This window comes from Colletotrichum abscissum, assembly GCF_030869225.1.
Source record: "Colletotrichum abscissum strain IMI 504890 chromosome Unknown Scaffold_55.1, whole genome shotgun sequence".
In the NCBI taxonomy this organism is placed as follows: Eukaryota; Fungi; Ascomycota; class Sordariomycetes; order Glomerellales; family Glomerellaceae; genus Colletotrichum; species Colletotrichum abscissum.
In genome coordinates this window covers 179789-202684 of record NW_026850487.1, presented here as the reverse complement: position 1 = coordinate 202684, position 22896 = coordinate 179789, and the positions used below count along the sequence as shown (strand labels likewise).

Genomic DNA, 22896 nt, shown 5'->3' with positions numbered 1-22896 from the left:
ACGGGCTGTGATACGCCCTTCTCAAGAGACACAAGTTGGTGGGCATGTAAGTGTTCTCAGCTCCTTAGGATGGGCACAAGTGCACAAGTTGGAATTATCAGCGTCGAGATACCCTTAAAGTAGAAAGGAGTGTTTGTCCAGAACGAAATGTAAAACCCGTATATTTCGTCCTTACTGTTCCCAGTGTCGAGCATCTTGTATGAGCCAGAGACCACTTCCAATCCAATATATGGACTTTTCCATGGCGAAGAACACAAGGATAGTAGAGTAACTAGAGGATGAGCCTGTTGAAGTATGTAGGTCATCGTAACTCAAGAGTGAGGTGGGTGACACCGGGCAGACCCGTAATTTCCACAGGGAGCCTCCGCAGCCTGGTCACTTTCGCACATACATGAACGCTTGGACCATGTCCGTACCCGCGTGCCCTAATTAGGGCTTGTCGGTCGCTCGCGCCGCAACCTCAACACTCATTCTCAAGCCCGCCCCACCAATTATTTGCCGCGATCACCAGAACTTTCTCGGTAACAACAGCCAGTTCACGAACGTCGGCAAGAGTAAGTGATGAGAGCCCCCTGCACGGCGAGACGGCGTCATGCTGCGCGCCGCTGCTCTGATTGTTGATTTTTGGCGATGCTAACGATATTTTGCGTGTAGTGCAGATGTGAGCCAATCCCGAACACCCCTCCCGCCCGATGCCGAGCGCAACAAAATCTCTTTCCATGCGACGACGAAGTCCGAAAACGCCGAATGTGCTGACGATGGTGGTTGCAGTTTCGTGAAGACCCTGACGGGTAAGACCATTACCCTTGAGGTCGAGTCCTCCGACACGATCGACAATGTCAAGTCCAAGATCCAGGACAAGGAGGGCATCCCCCCTGACCAGCAGCGCCTGATCTTCGCTGGCAAGCAGCTTGAGGATGGCCGCACCCTCTCCGACTACAACATCCAGAAGGTTAGTCTCATTGTGCGGGGCACTTGAAAAGAGGGGGAGAAAAGCATCCGGGTCGCTGGGGATTATGAAGATATGATGGGTCAAAGAGACATGGAAACTGACACACCAAACAGGAGTCCACCCTCCACTTGGTCCTCCGCCTCCGTGGTGGTATCATTGAGCCCTCCCTCAAGGCTCTTGCCTCCAAGTTCAACTGCGACAAGATGATCTGCCGCAAGTGCTACGTAAGTAGCCTCTACTCTCATCCCCCGCCAACCCAGGTCGGCCGCGCGACCTAAGCAAAACCTAACATGGATTCATATAGGCTCGTCTTCCCCCCCGTGCGACCAACTGCCGTAAGCGCAAGTGCGGTCACACCAACCAGCTCCGCCCCAAGAAGAAGCTCAAATAGACGATTCATTACGGTTGCGGCGTCACGGGTTCTGGCATTCTGGAGAGGATGGCAGGGATACGAATTTTCCTGGGCTTTGTGGTAGCATTACTTTCCATCGGCAAGCAGTTCGTCGAATAAAAACTGAATTGGTCGCCCTCCTACCTCAAATGTCAAAAGGAAACACAACCCGGACTACCCCGTTTATGCCTTGTCGTACATCAACAAATGATGTTTGGAGGCTGAGAGAAAAATCGTTTGGCGAGAGAGCGCGCCTAGGCGTCCTGAGTGCAGCATGGAGATGCTAATGAGCATGAGAGACGTACTATGATGGATGCGGGATGGCGACTGACCTGCCTCACAATGCTCCATTGACTACAGTGAAAGATCAGCACAGTAGCGAAATACAGAGCCTCAGAACCATATCTCGTTCAATTTGGTGATGCACGTCATGCATGTGAACTTCTGAATTTTGATCTTATCAGATAGTGTCTAATGCTTCTACCGAAATTCTGAGCACATGGAGTGAAATGGCGTGTGCTTGCATAAAACTGGGACGCGATTTATCCGCATTAGTGCAACGTCGGTATGGCCCTTACAGGGATGTGTCCCTTAGTGGAGACTTTTCTTCCCAGGGAGCTGCAGGGCCAAACTGCGTATGTGGGATTACGACACCTTGTCCAAAGCTCGAGGTGTTCCGTGTTCGTACGTACACACGTATCGACCGTCCCAACTTGTCCGACTTCACGATCGCCAACGACGACGACCCAGCAGCCCAGAGCTTCATTTCCACAACTCGACGAGGCATAAAGTAGTGTCGGAAACCAAGGTCGGATTCTTCTCAGCTTCAATAGCCAATCATGTCACGGTCCGGGTCCGGATACGACGCCGTCGTGGACGTCGACGACGAGGTGAGAGCTCCCTTCCTTACATCTTCCTCGCGAACGCCCCCAAGACTAAACGCACTTCCTTTCGCAGGGCGACCTCGGCCATACCGACCTTCAAGACGATCTCGAATTCCACAGCTCTAACTTCAATGACACGACGCCGGGCACTCGCAAGGCGCCTGCGTCAGGCCTCCCGCCGCCTGCGACAGCATCGTCCGGCTCCTCGAAGCGCTTCCTCTGGAGCATCAACTTTTACGCCCAGTACTTTGACGTCGACACCTCGGCCGTACTCTCTCGCTGCTGGGCTGCGCTGTACCCGCGCGCCAACTTCCTCGACGTTTTGGAGGGAAACCCTGACCTCTACGGCCCCTTCTGGATCGCCACGACCGTTGTCTTGATCCTTTTCCTCGGCGGCACCATCAGCCAGTACCTTGCGAGCACAGGGTCAGGCCCGTTTGCCTATGACTTCAAGCTCTTGAGTGGTGAGACTCCTTGACAATTAGCTTACAGTCCTCCATGATGATCACTGACATTACTCCTCACAGGTGCCGCCGGTCTGATCTACGGCTACACGCTCTTCGTCCCTGTCGCCCTCTACCTCGCCCTACGCTACTTCGGCTCCGAGTCCGCCAACCTCCTCGAGCAGTGGGCTCTCTACGGCTACGCCAACCTCATCTGGATCCCCGTCGCCCTCATCAGCTGGTCCCCCATCAACATCCTCAACTGGGTTTTCGTCGCCGTCGGCTGCGGCCTCTCCGTCGCCTTCCTCCTCCGCAATCTCTACCCCGTCCTCAGCGCCACCGACCACCAGACAAGCAAGATTCTGCTCGTTGTTGTCGTCGCCCTCCACCTCGGCCTCTCGCTGGCCATCAAGATCCTCTTCTTCGCCCACGGCAGTCCCGTCGCGAGCAAGGACCCCGCGGCGCCGCCCGCTACGCCCGCTAACCCCCCTGCCGAGGGAGCGCCTCCCACCTTTTGATTCACCCTTGGGGTTCTGCAAAGTCACCACTAGAAGAACCTTTCAAAGACTGTTATAGAAGAGCGTGCGAAAGGAGCTCGTCACTTGCATTTTGTCTACTTTTGGAACATGGGGGATGCTGTGTCATCCGCCGGAGTGTAGGGTTTCATGTACCATATCTGTACAACGAATATCATGATCAAAAGTCGCCGTCTATCTTACCATGCCGTGTGCCGTCTCGTATGACACACCTGTCAAGGCTTTAATCATACACTCCAACCGCGTGATAGAAAACCTGATGCTATTTCAATCCTGCCCAATCTGCTTTCCGCCCTTCTCAACCTCTCCCCCCTTCTTTGTCCAGTCCAACCAGCTCCCGGGGTACTCCCCGACCTTGGACCACCCAGCATCCCTCGCCAGCGTCGCCAGCGCCCGGCTCCGCACGCCGGCCTTGCAGTAGAACACCAGCTCCGTGTCCTTGCTCGGGCGCGGGTACCCGTACCGGTCCTCAAAGTCCTCGTCGGCGATGAGGAAGCTCTCGGGCGCCGTGGCGACGGGAATATTGAGCGCGGTGGGAATGCGGCCTGTTTCTACTAGTTCGTGTGGTTCGCGGGCATCTGTTGTAGAAAGGGTGGGTTTAGTTAGCCGAAATGGAACGAACAATCCCATGAATGATCAGCCTGTGGCTGTGAGGGAGCGAAACGTACCGACGATGACGACGTTGCCGGGATCCTTTGCCAGCTCCGCCATCTGCTCAAAGTCCCAGATCTTGCTCCCGTTCGCCGAGATCTGGTGGTAGTCGTCCTCCACCCTCTCCTTCTCCGAGGAGAAGAAGCGTGCCGTTGTCGCATGCGGGTTGGTCGTCACTGCAGCAGCAGCTCTCGAGCGCAGAGGAGTCGAAGTCTTCCCCGGAACGACGCGGGCGGAGAGAGTCGACGTCGCCGCGGCGGCAAAGGACCGTCTCGTCGTGGCCGCCGCTGTCGGGGCGCGGGCGAGCTGGCTGCTTGCCCGGAGGGCGTTGGCGCATACGCTCCTTGTGGAAGCCATCTCTTTCTGTCTTTCTGTCTTTTTTTTTTGGAGGGGCCTATTGGGGAGGGAAGAAGTTGCCTGAAATGGAATAAATCTCGCGATTGTCAAAGTGAATAGAGAGCCTCTCGGGGACGGGAGTAGCTAAGAAACTTGGGAGCTGGAAGCTTGGAGAGCTTTAAATTGATTGCGGGAAGCTCTAGCGGGTTTCCTTTCGGCCAAGGGACGGCGGGGCCCCGGGGACCTGGCGCCCGTGCAGCGTTGATGACAGTGCTGCCCGCTTTTTTCCTGCAGCTTTGGCCGGTCTCCACTGATGGCACTCGGGCGGGCTTTCATCTCTGTTCGACGACTTGGCTTTCACCGGCTCCTTGTCCATTATATCTATTTCGCCGACCATCAGATACTATCCTCTCCGAGGCCCATTCACTAATATTGATCCAATAGGAAAAGATAAAATAGGTGTGATATTAACAACCGCTCGCGTACCGTCTTGGTTGACGTCCATTCGGCATTCATTTCTACGGTTGATACTACGCGGCTTCCTCATCTTCATCAACGTCCATGTTACTCAACGCACAAGGGGGCTCAAAGATATTTGAAGTTTCTTTTTTAGCCATTGGCTCTGAACTGAGTCTATCGTCACCCAGCATCATTCGGATCGGCCGTTTACCCAATATCCATCCTCGTTGAGGGATCATAGTCCCTGAACAACTCAAAGTCCGCGGCATCGCCCGCTCTTTTTAGGACTGTTCTCCTGAAAAAATTATGTACACATAAACGTCTATTACAAGTTTTAGTCTAGGGGTCTGGCGTTGACCAATCTCGACTCGAGTTTTACGAGCCTCCCGTTCCGAGAGTCGATTAAAGTGGTGTCTGACACTGACAGGGGCGCGCTAGCGGTGGTCTTGCAGCGTCAGCCGGGCCCAGCTCATTCATTGGGCGAAATCACTGCCAGCCCGCAGCCTAGGGAAAAGAGTTATAAGAGACCTATGCCGTGCGCTCGTTGAAGGTAAGAGGGCAGTCATCCTACGCCTGTTAGTTTCCTGTTTTTCACTCTTTTATGGGACGATTTCCAACATACCATGGGGAAGATGGTAGCGAACACCTTGATCTCCTCCGACTTGGGCGTGGGGTGGTGCACCCAGTCCAACATGACGGAGGCTTTTCCGATCATCAGGGCCAGGTTGAGCTGAGCATAGGTCTGGCCGATACAGTAGTGAGGACCGGTTCCGAAAACGAGGAAGTTCTTGGCGCCCTTCTCCTCCGCATCGCCGGTGTAGTAACGCTCGGGATCGAACTCGTCGGGGCGGTCGTACACCTCAGGATCACGGAGTGCAGGGTAAACGGTGGGAATGACCATGGCGCCTATTTCAAATCAGTACTCACTCAAACCACTCAAGGGCGATAACATGCTTACCCTTGGGAACAGTGTACTCGGGCGTGATGGGGAAGGGCTTCTTAACGACGTAGGGCACCATGAGGACGGGAGGGCGGTAGCGGAGCAACTCGCGGACAACAGCACGGGTGTAGGTCAAAGACTCGAGCTGGTCCATGTTCAATTCAGCATGGCGGTCGCCGTTGCGGACTTTGATGTTCTCTTCGCGGACACGATCGAGGATGTCGGGGCGCTGAGCCATGGTCTGGAAGAGCCAAGTGGCGGCACTGCTGGTGGCATCCTGGGAGGCGAAGAGGAAGGTGAAGACGGTCTGAGCAATCTCATAATCGGAGAACTCGCGAAGAAGAGGGTGGGGCTTCTCGAGACCCTCAGTCTTGCCAGCGGCCTCGGCCTCGCGCCACTTCTTGGACTCGAGGATGGACTTGACCCAGGCGTCCATGATGCAGGTCACCTCACCTCCGGCAGCCATGCGAACCTTGCTCTTGGCAGAGCACTTGGCGAACTCGCCGATAACCATGTCGGAGGCCTTCTTTCCGTACCAGGGCTTGGTGAAGGGCAGAATGAGGGGGAAGTTGACGAGCTCAAGAGCCTCGGTGATGAGGAAGTAGTCGGTCGAAATCTTGCGGACGGCCTCGTCGGAGATGTAGTAGCCGACGAAGGTGCGGCACGAAACAGCGGTCATGACATCCCGGAAAGCAGGCATGAAAGGACGGGCCTCGCCACCGGCATCCTTGGTAATCTGGAGGAACTCCTGGAAGTACTGCTTGTACACCGCCTCCTGGCCAGGCAGGTAAGAGGCCAAAGCCTGGCGAGTGAAGAGGCCGTTGAGACCCTTGCGGAAGTCGACGTGCGGCTTGCCGTCAAGGAACACCCAGTTGGTGGGACCGAGGAGCTTGTGGGCGACATCAACAACACAAGGCTTGACATAGCCAGGAGAGTTGAAGACCTTACGGGCCATGTCGCGGGTCGAAGCAATGACGACGAACCTGCCACCGTCAGACCTCGTCACACTTAGAAGTATGTGTGTATATGATAGACGACTTACTTGTGGAAGACAGAAACACAGCTGAGAGGGCCGCTGGCCCACTTAGCCTTGTACTCGGAGAACTTGGGGTTTACAGACTCCAAGAAGGGGCCGATGAAGGGCATCTTGAAGGTAGGGCCAGCAATGGAGCCCTTGGAAGTGATGTAGCTGACTATGGCTTGTCAGATTTTGTTCCATTTCCCAGGCCAGTCCTGGGCGCATCACTTACTCTGGTCATATGCGACAGCGAGGGCCAGCAGCGTGAAAAGGATCGTCACGATGCTGGCGTTGGCCACTTTCTCGATCACGTAGTCCACTTGAGGGGGAATGTTGACATTGCCGAGCTTGGCATTGGCCAACACCGAAGTGAAGGTCGTCGCGTTGGAATCCATCGTGGTCGGTTCGAATATCGAAATCGGGGTGCGTGTATTCGGAGGGGAGGCCGGCCGGGCTAAGGAGAAAAAATATCAGGGCGCGAAAGGGTCGGTCGACAGCTCAGGCGCAACACGCTACAAACAACTGAGTTTTGCGCTTGTTGAGGTCCTCGGAGAGAAAGGAGGCAGCAGTGAGAATGCCGCGCGAGGTAGGTGAGTTGAACAACACTCTCGGTGGAGGCTGATTAGGAGCACTGAGGGTGAGAAGTGGGAGGGAAAGACATGTTCAAAAGATTAAAGAAGGGAGTTCGATTACCATGGGCATGGACGGGGACGGGACGGGGGGCATGGTAAGAGGTGGATACCCGGACGAGGTTGTTCGTTGTGGTAGGCCAGGTGAAAGTGAACGAGGCAGGTCCCAGTCTCTGCAAGACGGGTCACTGGGATGTACCTGTACCTCCCCTACCTTCCCTGCCACCACACGTAGGCGCGAACGGGGGTCCTAAGGTCTTTCTACCTTGAGAAACCCACCTCTGCGTTTGAATAGAGAGCGGCCACAGCAGTTTCCGCACGCCAATTGCGACCGGGGGCACAGAGAAGGCGATCAAAACACAATAGATTTGTGGGTTGTCTCCGTTAAGGCCGATGTGGGCTACCGAAATTCTGAATTTTCTTTCTAGGTTCTTGATCAATACCACCTCACTCTGCGGCCTGCTCGCTCAATAGGGAGGCCCTATGGACTTTTCGAAGCATACGCAAGGCCTCAATCGCCCAAGCACTCCCGTCTTCAGGGACCATCGGACGGCGAGGTGAGCCGGAAGTCTCTTCTTGCCTTACCAGTGCGTCCGTCCCAGTGCGTCCTCTGATCAAGTACCTGGTTCAGCTCATGCTCTCTGAACTCGAGTAGCGAAACTCACTTTACCCCAGAGAAGGTCATTGGGTTTTGATTCTAGTCAGATTTCGATGAGCAGTCTTTCCCATCCAGGGAGGAGCGGGGCGGTTATCACAGTCTCAGTTCAATTCAGTATGAATACATGAGACTATCGCAAAGTGCTCGGATGGCCGGTAAGTGGAATGTCCGCCTGCCTATCGTCCAAGATCAAACGAAATGACAATTTGTTCCTTCTGGCTCTGTCTTGCTTAATTAGCCGGGACAGAATCTGCTGCTTCGGCGCATAGATGATAGCGCAACCAGGAGGGCTAGTGTCAAAATTTGTTGGGTCCAACTCGCCTGCTTTTTACCAACCAAGCAACCAAAGGTAGTAAGGTACCTACTGCCTACCTAATACCTAGTCGTTGCTTCGTTTCGTTTAGGGGGAAAGAGGGCCGCATTGCTTGCATTGCCCACCGAGCAGTCAAGGGCAGCTCGCCTCCGAACATTCACACGCACACAATAATCGGCCCAGCACCACATGTTGGCCTGTGGGCTGTGACGCGCCCCCTTTGTCTGCTCCGTATGGACATCTGGGCATTCGAATGACCTTTCTTCTGCCCTCATTGGTAGCCCATCGCTTGTCTCGGCCGCCGTCCATGGGGCGCGAATAGGCCGAATGGCGCAAGATCCGGACGTGGGGTTGGTTCATGACCCTGAATCTAGCACACCACTCAGCGATGCGAAATTGAAGCTGTCATGGGCTAATCTTTCTATTGCTCAGCACCTCTCATCCTATCCACGTATTCGTATCCATGCGACTGTCACATATCCTCGGACAAGACAAGGAGCCGCGGGTTGTTTGATGTTCTGGCGGTTCAGCTCTTCTCTTCCCTTCTTTTTCTTTCTTTATGGTCTGTTTTGTTTTGTTCCCTGGTGTTGAGCATTGGTATTTTGATTGATGTAGGTAAGGTATCCCAAACAGATACTCCGTACACTGAGCGCTATTCGGTCGAGTCGAGAAAGCCGTGTCCAATTAGCTTAAGTCCCATGGTCAACACAACTGTCAATGTCACAATAAATCACCATGTGTTGCCTAACCCACCCGAGCAAACCAACGCCAGCAACGCAGCCAAACTGCATTGCGCCAAGCAAAGTACCAGCTACACGCGTCTACTTCTGCCCTCCACGGAATTGTGGCGTCTGTCGGTGACTTGACCATACTCAACTCAATATTGTAAAAAAGTACCTACAATTACACCAATGCACTCTCGGTGGACTGCCTTTCCGAACGGGGCCAGTGACGTTTCATAAAACATGCAGACGAGAATGCACAAATCGTCCGAAGAGGTAAATCTCTTCCACTCACCACCAACATGAACAGGCAGTTCTCATTTCGGAGCATTGAGCAACGAGTTGTGCAAATGCGACCCTCGCCCGTCTGACAGCAGCGGGAGCTCATCGATTGGCCAATCCAACAGGAACGGCAGCTACCCCTGACCTGTGCGATCTGGGCGGCCCGGCCAATCAAACCGTCTGATCTCTTTTCGGCCTCCGTCTCTCAACCGTCAATCGCATCACGTGATAACACGAATACGAGACTGCCCCTCCACACATCATTCATCATTTCCATCATTCCCGTTGATAAGAGCCAAATCCAAGCTCCGATTGAGACATGGCGGGGTAATGCCTGATGAGCCGTCGCAGCGCCCGGCCACCGCCTTTGCTGCGGCGTCTCAAGCGTCGCTCTAGCTTCTAGACCGTTTTGCAGAACGTCATGACGCCCTTCTTCTTTTTCTTTTCTTACCTCACCAGAAGTGAGGCACTGATTAAGGTTTGTGGAGCGCCTGCCGTCTGACTGGTGCAGACCACATTTCCGTCGGTACGGAACTCAACTTTCTCAGCTGTCTGGTCCATCTAGAATTATTATCGACGCTTGAATTTCCTACAGAGTTATTCCCTATGTGACTTTCGATCTGCTCTGCTTGGTCCAAAAGTCATTCAACCTCTTCTTGTTAGTGTGGACATTTCTGTAGTGTATTACTTCAGGCTCTGACACACCAAACACCGAATTCAGGGCTCTTACAACAGCGTGATTGGATTTAGACCATTCCGAGGTATAATAGGTTGCCGCCGATCGAACCCTGAGTCTCATGCTCGGTATTTTTGACTGAGTGAGAGAGCTCAAGTTTGACATATTTGAGCTCTACGCGGCTGCGAAACTCAGGATTCGGGTCATCTTGCAAGCCATAACATGTCCGCCACATGTATCCGACTGCATCTCACTTGGCAATCTTCTCATGGTAACTTGAATCATATCAGGACAGACTTCTTAGTCCATCGTCAAAAATATTTCTTCAAAGCGGGGTTCACGAGCGCGGGAAATACTCATAGCCCTTTGTTGAGACTGGCCAGAAAGGCATTCGCAGTCCGTCTATCGCGGACGGCCAACCTCAAGAGGTTTTAACCGGCCGTATTTGTCAAAAATGTTCAGGCGTATGCATAGTAAGGCATCGAAGCTAAAGACGAGTTCATGGCCCTGCAAGCTGGACGGGATAGCTGGCGACAGCTATGAGCAGAGCCTTACAATTTCGATGCGTTTTAGCATCAACCAACACCTTTCCCTGGCTTCAGACCCGGTGTAATTAGAGCGCAATTCCAGCTTGTCCGAGTGTCTTCGTGCCATGGTGGTTCTGCCTGCTGGATCGATGTTCAAGCGTCTCTCGTTTCAGAGCCTCTCGTGGTTAATCAATTACAATCGCAAGCGGGATGTCTGGAGTGAATGAATCTCCTCCCATCCCTTCAACATAAACTATCACCGAAGCCTCTTTGCGTCTTTTGCGCGTGCTGATGATGAAGACACATAGCCTCACCTCGCAGGGGAGCGGAGCCTTACTGAGATACCTCATGTGATCTATCACGTTGATATGAGTTTTGCAACGCCTCGTCCTCCGAATCCTACTTCCATCGCCCACAAACAAGAAAAACTGTCGTGTCTGAGTCCCATGATGTACGTGAAGTCTCATGTGGAGCGGCCAATGAAGCAAGATATTGCAAAGCCGGGAATAATGATGTTATAACTGAAGAGGTTGAAGAGCTGATGAATAGATCGGGTGAGAAGCAGATGCAGTAGACTGGATTTCAAACTCTGGCAAACAGAGTTTAATTAGATGACCTGTTGACGTAGCCAAGTTAATCAAGTTCACCAACAAATTGCGCGTCGCATTGGATGTACAGATTACGCCGCACCTAACCAGCCACGCGGCCCCCATCAGTCAGGGATGCTGACGGTTTGACCGCAAGTACAACGAACAGAACAACGATATTGCGTAGTCACGTTACGGTATGGGTAGACGAAGCAACATCCCCCCATCATAATTAAGCTTGTTTTTAGCCGAATAACAAAGTTTCTTCGGCGCCCGGTGTCGAAAGTTTTCATCATTGCAAAGCCCGGGTCTTTGGACGATCAACGCCCGATTCACTAACAAATGTCGTCTGATCTTTTCCCGCTGCGGTTATACAGCCGGATCATCTCTTCTGATTGGGATCAGTGTGATGAGTGAACACTTCCAATGATAGGAGCCCGGTGCCCGGCAAGACTATTGAAGCCATCGGCAAGCTTCTTCGAGACGCTTCGAGAAGAAGAGAGAAAATGAACAAGGTCTCGTTGTTGCCCATGGGCGATTCGGCACCGGCCCCGATCTGTCTGTGAAGCGAGCGTTCGTCACCCGGCCCCACCACGCCTGACGACACCACCTCGAGCAGCGAAAGAGGGAAAAAGAAGTATAGAAACCGTTTGCTGAAATGCAAGGCGGGTGGGGTAGGTGACTCGGAGTGAGTCAGCCCGGATATGAGCGGGATGCAAGATTGCGACCCGTACACCAAGATCAAGGCCGTGTAAGTGCGGCTACGTACGCAGGCCAGAGGAGGAAACTTTTGCAGTGAAGAAAATTTCGGCGCAAAGCATTGGGTGACTGAGTTGACAATTGGGGAATCTTTTCACCGCATTCTTGGCATGGATTCAAACGAGGCCAAACATCGCGGGAGGGCTACGGTGCGGTAGGCACTTCCGAGTCCAAGTCGGCGGCATCTTACTCCGACTGACACTCCCATGACGCCGCACATGGCATTCGCGATGAACCAACCACAAGCTTTGGGAAAAAACAATGCACACTTGACACTTGATACATTTTCGTTGCCGTAGATATGCAGCTGAAGCCTAAGAAGTGTTACGCGAATCTAGGCAGAGTAGGCCTGGGTGCTCTGAGTTTGCTGGGGGGCTTGCTGCCGCTGATGGGGCTTCTCGTCAGGCAGACGTGTCTGTCAGCAAACTCGTACCGGAGGTAAGATAGTCTACTCGGAAATTCTACAAACGGACGTAAGCCATTTCTCCCATCAAACCCTATCTCTATGAAAGTACACATCATCCGGTGCATCTTCACCCCGGGGCGCTTACCTTATCCCCGGCCCCATCCCCCTAGAGGCTCCCAAGACGATCACCTCCAAGGATCTAACCTACACTTCCGCCTTGTATGGCTTACATGGAGCATACGCACTCTTCGGTATCACAGAGTCCCAAGATTCGCATACGTGACTCTAATGAGGCTGGCAAGCTTGCATCGAGGCGCATGAGGCACAATAGGACGCATGGGCGTAATGACTCACACGGCTGTTTCTATCTTACCGAACAACGTCTATTCGTCCTGTTCTGGTCCCCCCTGTTCGCAAGTGCCGCTCCGGATGTTCGTTCTGTTCGTAGTGTAGGCTTACCCGCTGCTCTGGGAACCGTTTACCTTACGGATACCGGCCGGCAGACTTGCGGGCGGCCACGCGTGACTCCCTTTCCTGCGAATTCCCCTTTGCTCCACACCTCCGAGCTGCAAAGGGTTTCCCATCTACGACCACGACCACGACCACGACTACCGATGACGCCGTATCGAGACGCGCAGCTGGGGGGCTATGGTACCTGGTTTCCAGCAAGATGCGTACCCACATCTCAAGTCCATAGTCCCAAAGTGTGTAAGTCATGGAAAGTACCGTACTCTCAGGTCTTGAATTTCAAAACTATGGGATCGACTTGGTATAAGTAAGAGACCTTTCCATGCTTCATCCTCAAGTTTGTCTTTCTGGATCATCCTCATCAACACCAAAACAATTCAGAATCAATCAGACAATCGAACACTACTTCTCCCATCTTGATACCAAGATCACCTATTCTATTCCAAGGCTTTATCCGAACAAAACCACCCACCATTAATCCCTCCTCCGAACCATCACAAACCCAAACAATCAAAGCAGCCATGTCCGGAATGCACTCCACCTTCTCCAGCTCCATTACCGGCGACACCCGCCACAGCTACGCTCTCCTCTCCGCGATACAAGAGGGTTCAAAGGCCTCTTCTTCTTCTTCCGCCTCCTACTCATCCCCCTATCAAAAGGAGGCAGACGCCGCCTCAATGTCAAGCTTCGGCAGCTCCATGTCCCTCCTCAAGAGCAAACTGAACAAGCACTCCGCCGGCTCGGCAAGATCATCATCATCATCATCATCTAAAAAGTCTTCATCCCTGATTGCCCGCCAACGGGCCGCCGAGGACGCGAATACGCAAATCATGTACTCGCAGGCTGCATACTGGCCCTCCTCTATCCGCACCGACTTGTAAAAGAGCCGTCTTGGCAAGAGCAGAACCATTGAATATACGGAAACATGAGAAAATACTGAAATGGAATGCGGCGGCGGGAGAAGGAAATGGTGCCGCCGCCATGCTTGTATGATGGGACTTACAGGAGTTTTGGGAGTTGGTTTCTTACATTTTAGACGGCCGCGCTGGAATAATCGCCATTCAGATGGGGTCTTTCTGGGTTAAAATATTTCTTACGTTCTTCGACGTCTACAACATGGCAAATGTCCGAAGCAACACGTATTATACCGATTTATGCTTAGATTGATGGGAGCGAATATCCTCGGAAAGGATCAGAATCAAAGAGTTCCATAAATGTTACTCAGGGTATCTTGTCTATCAGTAAGGTAGCCTTATATATTCTCAAATAGGATCAAAAGCTTTCATTGAGAATGTCCTCGTTCATCTTGACCATCGTAGGACTATACTCTGAGCTTTCCGGCTCGGCGCCAGCCGTAAGCAGAATATCGTCCACAATGCGCTTGCTGGCCTCGCGAGCTAGTAAATTTCGTCAGTAAACGGATCGATCACTGCAGAGCTTGTTCTTATTAAACAAAAAGCCACTCACCAGGGGTCTGAAGCAGTTTCGACGGCGGAAGTGCAAACTGGATGGTCTTGGGCGGACTCATACCGCCATACAGCCCATGGTCTTCGTCACTATCGCTTTCCCAGTCGATCTCGTACCTTTGCTTATCAAACTTGGCACCGAGATCCGTAGTCGTATCGTCATCGTAGTTGCCTTTGGTAGCAAACACGTCCTTGGTCTTCCTCGCACCACCTGGGGTTTGCACGCTCACGCCCGGGGTTCGCGGTCCCGCAGATGCAGTCGCGGCAGCAAGACGCTGTCTGGCATTGCTCTTGATAGGAGACATGAAGGCCTCGCTACGTAGCTTTGGAACGGCCATGACCGGCGAGGACATGGGCGAGTCCTGCTGCCATGCAGGTACGTTTTCCTTCTCCTTGTTCTTGTCGTCGCGCTTCAGCGGCGAGACGCGGTAAGTGGGACCCTTGTGCGGCGTAGCCTGGATGCGGAACGTCTTATCAAGCATGCGGTGCATGAGAGGGTCCTTGTGGCTCTGCTGCTGTTGCGGCGGCGCGAACGAGGAGCGTGGTGTCATGGACATGTCCGGAAGACGGGCCGTGTGCTGCGCAAAGAGGACAGTTGAGTCCTCCTCGAGTCCAAGATCCTCGTTCTCGTCGTCCTCCTCGTGCGGTGCAGGTGGCTCGCCTTTCAGCTCGCGCTTGAGTGTCTCGTAGGGGGATTCGAGGTTTGAGAACTGCGGCTTCATCGTCTTTGTTTTAGGTGGCCGGGGTGTGCTGCCAGTGAGGTCATTGTCATCGAGTACGGAATCGTCTGCACGGAAAGTAGAGTCGGCGGTCGAAACTATGGTCATGTCTTCGCCTTCGGTGCGTTGTTGTTGGGGTGTGCGGGTATAGTCGACGGATGTATCTTCTTGAACGGTCGACTCCTCTTCAGTTGCGCCGGTTTCATCATTGCCATTGTTGGCGTTCTCTTCGTAACCGGAGAGGGAAACGTTGGCCGAGGCCTCGAAGAATTGTTTCCAGAACTGCAGGTTCGCTGTGTATTAGCGATGCTGGAGTGCCAAAGTATGAGAATGTCACAGAAATAAGCGCAACACACCTTCGAAGCATCCCAAACGTTTCGCGAATGCTCGCCATATTGCTCTACAATGGGCAAGATATTCGTGGTTACGATACGGTGCGCCTTGCTAAAGTTGTGGTCGATTTCTTAGGGAACGGTTAGCCGAATTGAAATGGATAGGCCAAGTTCTCTTCGATGCGGTGTACTTACCCTGGAGAGTCAAGGTGATAGACTGCTCTAACTTCTCCAACTCTTCTGTGAGAGTGAGATTCCGTGCGGAGGGGCCGGGACGAGCCATGGTGCTAGCTTGTTCGGCGATTGTTGAGCTTGAGGGTCGCAATAAGAGAGCTCAGTTTGTTTTGTTCAAGTGCACGATTTCTTTCGTCCAAAGGAGGGAAGTAAATCAACAAACGCGGGCAGGTGGGATACGCGATGCGGGGCACTGCCAGGGGGTTCGGAGCCGGGGCATCACTTTGGCGGGGCAGGCTACCTTAGCCTCCTGTCCCGTCCATGTTCCGCTTCGGGGCCGCTTGTCATCCCAAGTCTTTGCTATCAGATCTCAATGCACCGGTTCCCTTATTTGGATCATTGTTACAGGGTGATATAATAGATACTGTAAGCGAAAATAATGGAACTCCAACATGGTGGCTAATTATTGATCTAACGCCTGGGGTATCTTATCTGTTCATCAATAGTCCAACCGTTCCTCATCAAACGATCATGCCTTAGAGTAGTAGCCAGACATGTCTAGCTTCAGTACAAGCTGAGCTATGGGGTTTCCCTCTAGTGCGTCAACTCTTCCTGAGGACAGCTTCTCTCCAGCTGTATCCTTCGTTCCGTAATCTCCTTTTTCACTCAGGCCCTTGCAAACCGCCAAGAAAACCTCGACATTCCGCTTAAACATCTTGTATAGGCCCTTGGCGGTAGCGTCACCTTGACCACGAGATTTCCGCCCTTCGTTTTGGAGTCTCGAGTATTGGGCGAACTTCAACACGACCCGGAAAATGTCGTCGAGAAGCTTGAGCACAGGCTGTTGCCGCTTGCGCAAGAGTAGTGCAAGCATGATTCGATCAAGCACTTGAGAATGGTGTTCCCTCAGGCGATCAGGGCTAAGGACTGAGGTAGAGACTGTGCTCTGGTCTTCGGCCCTGAGATCCATCTCAATTTGGCTCAGTAGTTTCTCGAATGCCTGCCACGGCATTCCGATGCCAATATCGAAGATGTAGGAACTGAGGCTGGATACAAAGTGACGAGCTTCAAAGCAGAAGCGAATAGATACGTCATCGACATCTTGCCAGCCCGACTCCCTAGCCGTGACATCGCGGAAGATACGGTTGACAGTATATTGCATCCGCAGCACCCGAAGTAGCAGTTTGAAAATTCGGTCATACTGCACCAGAATAACGGGGGCGATAATAGCCCCTAAAGCTGCAGGTGACTTATAGGATAGCCGGAGAAAGTCCAAGGCCTCTAGTCCCGTAGGATCCATGCATTTGTCGATTTCCTCATTTGAGAGACTCCGGACTCCGAAACTAAGATCCCCGGGGAGTTCGTTCTTTTCGCCATCTCGAGGTCTTGAATCTTCGTGCAGCGATCCCTCATAACTTTCCGTTAATACTCCCATCAGGGCCAAGCGTAGCTCAGAACTGGCGGGTGGCCAAGTGTCCCTACCGCTTAATCGTAATCCCATGACTCCGCCTTGGTGAGCAACACCAGACTGTCTCTCTGCCGTCTCGAGATCTGGGTCGAATAGGGCATGGGAGAGGCGGCTGCAGAAGAATCCGTTACCCAACAAGTGGAACTCTTTCTGAAGCTTCAGATGCTCGCGCAAGTTGTGGGATGTGAAGAGCAGTTTCAGACTTTCCCTGCCCACGACTCTAGATTGCGCAGATATGATGGACCCGAAGGAGAGGATCGGAAGCAGTGACCAATGCGGTGTAAAATCAGTGCCTGCACTGGCGATCTCGGTCGTAACATCAGACAAGCGATCCCGAATGATGATGCCTAGCAGGTCTTCGGACGTCGAGTCGGCAATCGGTTTGGCGAAGTCCTGAATAGATAAAGCCAATCTGCTTTGTAGCTGATTCTCGTCTAGACCAAACAGCTGCAATTGATAGGTCGCTGAGTTTCCAATCGGCCAAGCTGGTGCCGCTGTTTCGACTGATCCCTGCAGAGAAAAGTTCTTGATGGCTTCAAGAACCGCACTTTCATATGATCGGATCCTATCCTCCAACTGCACGACCGAGTCCCAATCAAAAAGCCACTCAACTGTCGGGGGTCGACTTGAAGAGATAATGCTCTCTTGTGACAAAGGGTGTCCGGGATGATTTGACCTTATGAAACGAAGATTTCGTCCAACCTCGAATAGAGATTTGACAACATCTTCCGGCATAAAGCTAGGTATTCGCTCAGTATCAAGGCGGAAATCGACCTCGTCGACCTCGTCACCGAAATCGTCCATATGGGTTTCGGATTCCACCTTGATGAAGCCCTTTTGTCTTCCAACTTCGTGTTTGCTCAGAGGAACGCCAAGTTCACGCCGTGTGCCGATCCACTCTTCGACAAGCTCAATCCAGGGTTTTGATACTCGCCGGAGGACTTCTCGCATCATATCTCTGAGATGGGTCTCGGCGTACTCAGCAGATTGAGCCTGCTGGAATACAATGACGAAAACATCTTCATCTAGATGATCTCGTCGTATCTTTGACACCAAGGACTCAAACTGGCGCAAAGTAGTGTATGTGTGCGCGACGAGCGATTGAACTTGGAGAATCGACCGTGGGTGTTGGTGATGCAAGGCGACACTGCTTTGGATAACCAACAGGGCCTTGTCCACAGCGCTCGCCAAAGCAACGCGGCATGGAGTCGGGTTCTTCAAATACGTGCTGTCGACAAACTTGCGAAGTTGACGATATGTATTGCCACACTTAAGACACGAACGCTGAACTTCCTGGACAGCCTTACCCGAATATGCCGGTATCCTGATCCGGGGTAAGGCTGGCTTGAAGGCTTCATGCTCGTCTTGCCAGGAGAAGAACACTGAGTCTCTTCCCAGAGCCAAAGCTAGAAGCGCATTGCAATATGTCCCAGCTTCCACCACGGTGAAGTCAGCACTTCCAATACGTAGAGGATCCTCTTGAAGCCCAATCAAGGCATCAAATGCCCCAGGCCCAGCCTCAGTTATGAACAACGGCTTTTTCGAGGGTATGTCGGGAGATTGGAAGCCTTCCCAAGTCTGGTAGTCTGGTAGCTTCGCGGCGGGCTTGTCAAATTCCAACCAGAAGTCGGCCACTTCTGCCTCTTCCTCTGCTGTGGGCTCTTCAAACGTAAAATCGGGGATCTGGTCCGTGTTCGACTCCTCCTGCTGCGGTGCAGGGTCTATGGCAGGGAGTGTGAAGAGTTCGCTGGGCTGAGGATCGGGAGGACTGCATGAAGAAGGCAACTCTGGGGCTGAACATGAAGTAGGTCAGTATGACGACTAAGATCATCTTGGGTTCGAGAGGCTCTACCTGTCAGGTCGAGAGCAAAGAAGCCAGTGTCGGCCCTTGGCAATTGGTCATTTAGCAATTTGGACGGCTTCCGGAAGTCTGGAATCGCGAAGACGTTTGAAAGGTCATCTTCCTCGAACATGGTTGTGCCGACGGTGATATTGCGATGTGGAACATTGGCGTAGACGGATATGGGGCGCAAAGCCTGCAATCAGTGACATTGCATCTCTGAGGATTCAGGTTCGATATGACGTTTCTCCCAGGCACGTTTAGGGATAAAGCTAAATGAGCAGCTAGGGGCCCCGCGACGCGATCTGGCGCGTCACATTCAAGCACAACCTGCTGAGCACGACCCCTGCATGTCTCTGCCCGATTCCGATCATCCCCGCAGGTTTGGCTCCTGGCGGCTGAAGAGCCTAAGACTCAAAAGGTACCTACCCTGCGACGCGGGAAAGCAGGTGGAACCAATCGAGAGCTCTCAATGCCTCAACCCGCTAGAGCTCTCATCCTCCGAAGCTTCTTTTTTCAACATGTACCGAAGCATCTGAACGACAGCCTTACTTCCTCCATATCATCATCGAGCACCACATATACACGCGCCAGAATACAGGAAGAGCATTCTCTGTAAATCCACGCCGCTGGCCCTCGCTGCCATGCCTCCCAAAAAGAAGGTGCGCAGCAGTGTGTCTGCTGTCGCAACGCCAACGCCAGCTCGCGATGAAGATGCCATGGATGTCGATACACCTGCTGCAGATACTCCCGTGGCGAGCGCGCCTCCGATCAAGCCTTCTGCGGATGAGTGGCCAAACAATCTGTGGACCGACGACCAACTCTCATCTCTTTACAAAGGAGTTATCCGGTGGAAACCAGCAGGTCAGTTCATCGGTACTAGCAATCCCAATTGAATCTGACAGTCAAATCGTAGGCATGCACAAACACTTCAGGATGATTGCTATCAGCGAGCACTTGCGGAATCACGGAATTGACCCCGACTTTTACACCCACACACGTATCCCCCATATCTGGACGAAGCTACGCACCTTGTACGACCTTAAGACGATCGACCAGCGAGAAGACTTCTACGACGCCCAAGAAGATGACAACTATGACGACCGATTCAAGGAGTTCACTCTTCCATACGACGAGTTTGACGATATGATGATGGAGCGTCGCCTTGCCGATGCTAGTGAACCTCCAACCTCACCACCCGAATTCGAGCTTACACCACCACCGCCCTCTCCCGGCGGTAGCAACACTGGCGGAAACACCAGGCGGCGAAAGCGCGCCTCCACAGTGACCAAGACTCGCGCCAGCACCGTCGAGGATACGGAAGATGCTGGCACAGACACTGCGTCGCCGCCTCCAAAATCGGCGCGGGTGGCCAGGAGTCAGAAGAGGGCTGCCGGCAAGGCTAAAGCCGAGAAAGCTGAGAAGGTCGAAGAGCCTGAAAAGCCAAAGAAGTCCGGGAAGCCGGCGAAGGCAGAGAAACCCAAGAAGGGCGGGAAAGCTGGCAAGGCTGAAAAGGCCGACTCGACGAACTCGGAAGATGACAACGATGATGACGAAAACTCGGGCGGGGATGAGGACGGTTCCGACTCGGACGAAGAAGAGCAAGATGATCGCAATGAGGCTGAAGACGGAGAAGATGGAGACGACGGCGACGAGGAAGAGGAAGGTGATGGGAGCAATTCTGGCGATGGTAGTGGCTCTGGTGATGCCGGTGACTCTGGCGGCTCTGGAGACTCCGATGATGGAGACGAGGAGGAAGAGGAGAGCGCCGAAGATAGCGGGACCCCAGTATCGCGTTCGACAAGAGGTGCTGCCCGAGGTCGTGGCAGAGGCAGAGGCCGAGGTAGAGGACGGGGTCGGGGACGTTAGCAACGAGGTCGGATGCATTAGCTAAAGTCGACTGTAGTCCCACCCGCCACAGCAAACAGGCTGGCGGCTGTCCATAAAGACAGACCTAGTGGAATAAAGATACCCGCCGCGATATGCGACTTCACGAATGCTTCACTGGGTACGAACATTGTAATCAGACACGCCTCGTGTTATTGTCTCACTCACTAGCATAAGATAGCATGGGACGATGGTCTTGGAATAAGAAGAAGAACAAAAAGTAGATAAATCCAAATCCATGGGTATCAAGAACAGGAACCAAACTCAACGACCAAACCCGGGATCATGCTTTCTTGTCCTGAAACTGAGACGTGCCGAGCATTTCCCACTCGCTGTGATACGTCAACTTCTCCCTCCATCTCCGCCCGACATCGTACACATCTTCCACAGCCCTGGCTACTTGCTTAGTAGGCTCTGTGGTCTGCGTCTTGACGAACGGCTCGGGGGGTTGTCGCTGCAGGAGCCGCCACATGTCCGACTCGTACTCGCGGCTCGCCTTTGCATCTTCGGCCTCTGCATACGCTTCCTGCGCCAGCTCGTTCCTGATCCTATTCTTCAAGGCTTCTCTCGTGCGATGTGTCTCGGGGAAGTCGTACGCGGAGTAGACGAGTACCTCGTTAGCCTCCTCGACGGCCTCGCGTTCTGCGTCGTCCATGATTGCAGGTGCCTCATCACTCGATTCTTCCAAGACGGAGTCCTCATCATCTGCCGAGTCCGACATTTCGTCTTTCTCGAATTTGATCTGGGGTGTCGGGAAGCTCTGGCTCGGATGCTCGGTATCCACTTCCCTGCGCAAGACGCTTTCCACGCGGTCATATGGCATTGGCTCCTCATCCTCGTCGTCCCTAACATCTTCGGCATCGTCATCGCAGATGTGAAGTCGTAACCTCCGTGCACATGTTGTCCAGAACTCGTTGCTGTTCTGCTTCATACCCAGCGATGCGACTGCCGCCTCAACGTCCTTGCGCCTGACCAGATTCCTCGTCGATGGTTCAACGTGCTTCCTGGCTCGGATCCGGGATTGCGCAATATAAAGTGTAGTGAGGATAATTTTCTTGGTGACAGAAACGAGAAGGGAGTGGAAATCCTGCAATGCCGTTGCTCTGATCGTTGGCGGTTCCTCGCTAACGTACTGCCAGTTATTCTCTGCATTGGATGCGTTCATGAAGATGCGCTCGGGAAGACGAAGGAAGCTCTTCACCCGAAGGACCTCGGTGAAAGACAGTCCGTGATCGCTCGCGAAGGTCGGGTCCTTGTCCAGTCCGTGGTCGCCTTCGATGCGTTTCGCGAGCTCCAGGTTGATGTTCCAGCACTCCCCCCACTTCTTCTGTTCGACGAGCTCCTCGTGTCGTTCTTGACGGAACGAAAGTGCGTCGGCTGCTTGGTCGAGCGCGTGGCAGCATAGCGGACTAATCTCGAGGGCTGCAGGGTAATCTGCTAGATGTATTGGCTTGTTGCCTCCGTCCTGCTCTTTGTCCCTTCCCTCAACAGCCTCTTGCAGGAGGAGGATATACTGGCGGACTTCGATCTCACTCTTGGTCTGGATCTTGGCCGAGATGCCCGGTAAGTCGTCCTTGCCGAGTCTCGAGAGAGCCTCGAAGAAGAGCTTCTTCTCGTACGACGTCCAAGTTGTCAGGCCAATCTGCGAAGGGGGCAGATTATCGTCTCCTCCGAAAGCTGTGTGATGAACGACATCTTGGATATCCCCGTTCAAGAGATCCAAGTAGTTGTTGTTGAAGACGCCTTTGTGACGCTTAAGAACTGGTTCCACGATCTCATCTTGCGCCCGTCGCTTTTGTTTTGAGAGGCCTTCGTCTGTGCCACTTTCATCGTCGCCAGATGATGCGACGGAATATGCAAAATGCTGTTCCTGATGTTCAAACTTTTGCCGTTTTGGTGGTGACTTATCAAGGTCCTCAAGGTCATGGTCTCCTGGGTCCTGGTTTTGCAAATAGTCGTGATCCGGCCCCATGCTCATTCTCGTCTGAAAATCTGAAGTCGACAATTCGGCCTAGGCGGTGTGTCGCGTACATGTTGTGATGAGAGCACCAGCATGTAAGAATTTTTGCCTCATAGAAGCCGAGTCCTGCGTTTTGGGTTCCAGGCTTGATGTGTGCTATCGGTGGCTGCCTCGAAGATACATGAGGTCTCTTAGTTGATATGAGATGAGCGATGCCTCAGTGTTGTAAGATGGAAGATTTCCCAGCATTGCGGACCATAGGTTCCTCCTTGTGTGCTTCTAACAGGCGCGCACCTAAGATTGCTGTGTGAGTGTTACCAGGAAACTTCGGGTACATCTAGGAAAGTACTATCTAGGGAGTGTGGGGATAATTTGTGGCAATCGATTGGAGCAACTGCGCGCCCCTTGCTCTC

General features: G+C 53.0%; 7 protein-coding genes across 7 annotated transcripts; 3 read left to right on the top strand and 4 right to left on the bottom strand.

Annotated features, from left to right (window-relative positions):
- Positions 1–2182: 2182 nt before the first annotated feature.
- Positions 2183–3188, top strand: CABS01_14566 (Yip1 domain-containing protein; the record flags this gene model as incomplete). The annotated part of the gene is made up of 3 exons (XM_060547905.1): positions 2183–2233; positions 2301–2691; positions 2755–3188. 3 exons carry the CDS (start codon positions 2183–2185, stop codon positions 3186–3188), a joined length of 876 nt encoding a protein of 291 aa, XP_060393216.1.
- Positions 3189–3473: 285 nt separating this feature from the next.
- CABS01_14565 (rhodanese-like domain-containing protein) lies at positions 3474–4214 on the bottom strand (the record flags this gene model as incomplete). The annotated part of the gene is made up of 2 exons (XM_060547904.1): positions 3474–3784; positions 3875–4214. 2 exons carry the CDS (start codon positions 4212–4214, stop codon positions 3474–3476), a joined length of 651 nt encoding a protein of 216 aa, XP_060393215.1.
- A 966-nt stretch (positions 4215–5180) lies between these two features.
- On the bottom strand, positions 5181–7005 carry CABS01_14564 (cytochrome P450; the record flags this gene model as incomplete). Its single annotated transcript, XM_060547903.1, has 5 exons — positions 5181–5219; positions 5275–5558; positions 5611–6575; positions 6635–6785; positions 6843–7005. The coding sequence occupies 5 exons, from the start codon at positions 7003–7005 to the stop codon at positions 5181–5183; spliced, it is 1602 nt and encodes a 533-aa protein (XP_060393214.1).
- Positions 7006–13158: 6153 nt separating this feature from the next.
- CABS01_14563 (uncharacterized protein) lies at positions 13159–13518 on the top strand (the record flags this gene model as incomplete). Its single annotated transcript, XM_060547902.1, has 1 exon — positions 13159–13518. The coding sequence occupies one exon, from the start codon at positions 13159–13161 to the stop codon at positions 13516–13518; it is 360 nt and encodes a 119-aa protein (XP_060393213.1).
- Positions 13519–13909: 391 nt separating this feature from the next.
- On the bottom strand, positions 13910–18769 carry CABS01_14562 (Spc97/Spc98 family protein; the record flags this gene model as incomplete). The annotated part of the gene is made up of 8 exons (XM_060547901.1): positions 13910–14034; positions 14105–15104; positions 15179–15285; positions 15350–15465; positions 15883–18035; positions 18104–18202; positions 18432–18589; positions 18649–18769. 8 exons carry the CDS (start codon positions 18767–18769, stop codon positions 13910–13912), a joined length of 3879 nt encoding a protein of 1292 aa, XP_060393212.1.
- Positions 18770–19280: 511 nt separating this feature from the next.
- On the top strand, positions 19281–20505 carry CABS01_14561 (CT20 family protein; the record flags this gene model as incomplete). The annotated part of the gene is made up of 2 exons (XM_060547900.1): positions 19281–19500; positions 19553–20505. The coding sequence occupies 2 exons, from the start codon at positions 19281–19283 to the stop codon at positions 20503–20505; spliced, it is 1173 nt and encodes a 390-aa protein (XP_060393211.1).
- Positions 20506–20806: 301 nt separating this feature from the next.
- On the bottom strand, positions 20807–22501 carry CABS01_14560 (uncharacterized protein; the record flags this gene model as incomplete). Its single annotated transcript, XM_060547899.1, has 1 exon — positions 20807–22501. The coding sequence occupies one exon, from the start codon at positions 22499–22501 to the stop codon at positions 20807–20809; it is 1695 nt and encodes a 564-aa protein (XP_060393210.1).
- Positions 22502–22896: the final 395 nt, after the last annotated feature.